This window comes from Centruroides sculpturatus, unplaced genomic scaffold, assembly GCF_000671375.1.
Source record: "Centruroides sculpturatus isolate CEXI.00-Female unplaced genomic scaffold, Cexi_2.0 scaffold1781, whole genome shotgun sequence".
Classification (NCBI taxonomy): domain Eukaryota; kingdom Metazoa; phylum Arthropoda; class Arachnida; order Scorpiones; family Buthidae; genus Centruroides; species Centruroides sculpturatus.
This window is the reverse complement of record NW_019385998.1, coordinates 8,135-11,928: the sequence shown is the minus strand read 5'-3', so window position 1 is coordinate 11,928 and position 3,794 is coordinate 8,135. Positions and strand designations below refer to the sequence as shown.

Sequence of the window (3,794 nt, the reverse complement as noted above, 5' to 3'; positions counted from 1 at the left end):
AGGTCTTTTTTCTACATGAAAAACCTTCAAACCAGGAGGATTTGAAATATTCCTTTTATTCTCCAAACTAATAACGTACCTTCCCTTAATTTTTCAACCTTCGAAAATCGCTGTTTGATCTTTTGCATTTCAAATCTTCTTTATAACATTTTTTTTTTAATTCTTAAACTTTTTTTTTTAACATTCTTTTTAAACTTTAAACTTCTGTACTTTAGAACAACAAACAAATTAACATGCAAATAAGTGAGTGGGTCCGATATCGCTACAACATTGTTATACATATTTCAGAAATGTTACGTTTTTTTCCATGTTACAGGTTTTATAAGAATTGATTAAACAAACTTTGTGTCACTCTATGCTAGTGTTTGTTTACTTTGAACTGTTCAGATGTTTAATGAGAGAGAAATGCATTTGAAAATAGTATAGTGTTTAAAATTTTAAGAAAGTTCATTTGCATTATCACAGGAAAGTGCTCTAAATGAATGCAAGATCTAAATTTTATTTATTTATAATCCAAAATTTAAAGTTTTCAATGTTCTAAAAATATTGTTTTTCAGGAGAAGAGTCATAGAAGATTGATCATCAACTGATGATATGCCAACTGGCATCGAACACTTTTAATAAATCTATCATTAGTATCATAATTATCTTTTGCTATTTTTTTAAATATTAGATAATAATACTTCCAGAAAAGTAATGTTTTCAAAAAATTGTCTTAAATTAATCCTAATTTGTCAGTTACCATAAATGCCCTAGATTAATCTGATCATAATAAGCAGCAGGTTGATCACAATAACTGGCAAGATTTTACACAGGAAATACAGAATGGCTTGGAAACATTTTGGTTTTTGTTACATTTAAGTAGTTGATAATATAAACAAGTAATCACAATATGTGGTTACCCTTGTGTGTAATATACATAAAACGTTACCTAATTTGTGAAATCGATAGCCAACGTGCCAATTTTCATGAATTATGCTAACTTTGAATTTCTGATTTTGTGAAATCAGCATTTTCTTTTCTAATAAGATACAGACATATGTTTTTATTAACAATTTGTATCCATAATTCAATAAAAGTTTTTATTGTAGTATTGTCTTCATACATGAAGGTTATGTAATGATACTTTATACTTTTTAATGATGCTTGTTTATACATTCTAGAGTTTAAAAAATTTAATAGAATAAAAAATAGTAATGTCATATTCAGATTTTGTAGCAAGATGGCAGAAAGAATTAATATAAATTCTTCACTTTATATTAATGTAAAAAAATGCATTTATAACATGAAATAACTAATTGTTAAGATATCAAAAATAATAATCAGTAAGACTAATGAAAGAAGAGCTCATCAAAGTATTTTGATGAGCTCTTCTTTCATTAGTCTTACTGATTATTATTTTTGATATCTTAACAATTAGTTATTTCATGTTATAAATGCATTTTTTTACATTAATATAAAGTGAAGAATTTATATTAATTCTTTCTGCCATCTTGCTACAAAATCTGAATATGACATTACTATTTTTTATTCTATTAAATTTTTTAAACTCTAGAATGTATAAACAAGCATCATTAAAAAGTATAAAGTATCATTACATAACCTTCATGTATGAAGACAATACTACAATAAAAACTTTTATTGAATTATGGATACAAATTGTTAATAAAAACATATGTCTGTATCTTATTAGAAAAGAAAATGCTGATTTCACAAAATCAGAAATTCAAAGTTAGCATAATTCATGAAAATTGGCACGTTGGCTATCGATTTCACAAATTAGGTAACGTTTTATGTATATTACACACAAGGGTAACCACATATTGTGATTACTTGTTTATATTATCAACTACTTAAATGTAACAAAAACCAAAATGTTTCCAAGCCATTCTGTATTTCCTGTGTAAAATCTTGCCAGTTATTGTGATCAACCTGCTGCTTATTATGATCAGATTAATCTAGGGCATTTATGGTAACTGACAAATTAGGATTAATTTAAGACAATTTTTTGAAAACATTACTTTTCTGGAAGTATTATTATCTAATATTTAAAAAAATAGCAAAAGATAATTATGATACTAATGATAGATTTATTAAAAGTGTTCGATGCCAGTTGGCATATCATCAGTTGATGATCAATCTTCTATGACTCTTCTCCTGAAAAACAATATTTTTAGAACATTGAAAACTTTAAATTTTGGATTATAAATAAATAAAATTTAGATCTTGCATTCATTTAGAGCACTTTCCTGTGATAATGCAAATGAACTTTCTTAAAATTTTAAACACTATACTATTTTCAAATGCATTTCTCTCTCATTAAACATCTGAACAGTTCAAAGTAAACAAACACTAGCATAGAGTGACACAAAGTTTGTTTAATCAATTCTTATAAAACCTGTAACATGGAAAAAAACGTAACATTTCTGAAATATGTATAACAATGTTGTAGCGATATCGGACCCACTCACTTATTTGCATGTTAATTTGTTTGTTGTTCTAAAGTACAGAAGTTTAAAGTTTAAAAAGAATGTTAAAAAAAAAGTTTAAGAATTAAAAAAAAAATGTTATAAAGAAGATTTGAAATGCAAAAGATCAAACAGCGATTTTCGAAGGTTGAAAAATTAAGGGAAGGTACGTTATTAGTTTGGAGAATAAAAGGAATATTTCAAATCCTCCTGGTTTGAAGGTTTTTCATGTAGAAAAAAGACCTGTGATGATAAAGGATCACTTACAAATGTAATAAAAAAATTTATAAATCCTCTGTCATTAAGTCAGTTTATAGAACAGTTTTCTAGTACTTATAAATGAGTGAAGAAAATATATTATTAAGATCATACCAGTGCATCCTTAATAAATACATACATATTTTCAAAACTTACTTGAGTTTCATTACTTAATAATTGATCTCTAGCTTCTTGTACCATTTGCTTGCACAGATCACAAATTTCATTCTAAAAATCAAAACAAATGAAATAAATATTTCAAATTGCACATTACTTTATCTGAAAATATAGAAATATTAGTGAGAGATGACTGCAACTTCCTCTAACTGTGAGATTATGTTTGAAACAAAATGGCATGGGTGATAGAACCTTTGTGTTGACACCATGATTTTATGTGCAACAACAGGTTAGTGAAAGTAGAATAACCAAGTCTTTGAATATACATTGCAAAGTTCTTTTTGATACATGTTGTATTATAAAAAAAATTACAACAAACATTAAATCATAATATGAAAAAAATCCTAAAATTATTTCCTTAGCCTTAAGTCTAAAAATACTGCAGGTTGTTTGGTAAATATAAACTTCTTCGACTGACAACGACTTATTAAGTTGATTTAATTATAAATGGCGAATTTTGCATAACATTATGGTTCACATTGTGTTCCTTCATCAAAAATAAAGAATTGAAAACCCATTTTCTATTTCTCCTATTTGATTTTATAGATGTATATTTCAAGCCAAGACTGTTCATTTCTGGTTTTCAAACATTCTGTCTTATTTGTTATGAACTAAATTAATTGGGGAAAAAAGTTTCACAAAATTAAAATTATATGAAATCATGTCAGCAATTATTTTTCTTTTTATAGAAAAAAAATTTGAACTAGAAAGAATTCAAGAATTGTAAATAGTCAAACCTCTGTTTCGAACAAATCTGTTCACAAACAAAATCTCAAATTCTTAATTGCCCCCAGTTGCCATATGATAACTCGGCTACCAAACAAGGTACTCGGCAAAAGCCAACCACAGATTAGAGACACACAGACATTTGGCTCCTTTACTTCCTATGAG

At 26.6% G+C, this 3,794-nt stretch overlaps 1 protein-coding gene across 2 annotated transcripts in view; it reads right to left on the bottom strand.

The window, feature by feature from the left end:
* The window catches only part of LOC111613009 (prosaposin-like), a 67,074-nt gene extending 64,089 nt beyond the window's left edge, over positions 1-2,985 (bottom strand). For both annotated transcript variants that reach the window (XM_023354303.1, XM_023354304.1), the window contains exon 1: positions 2,883-2,985. In XM_023354303.1, coding sequence (XP_023210071.1) covers positions 2,883-2,927 — 45 coding nt within the window. In that variant the 5' untranslated portion in view covers positions 2,928-2,985. The remainder of the gene's footprint in view (positions 1-2,882) is intronic.
* Positions 2,986-3,794: the final 809 nt, after the last annotated feature.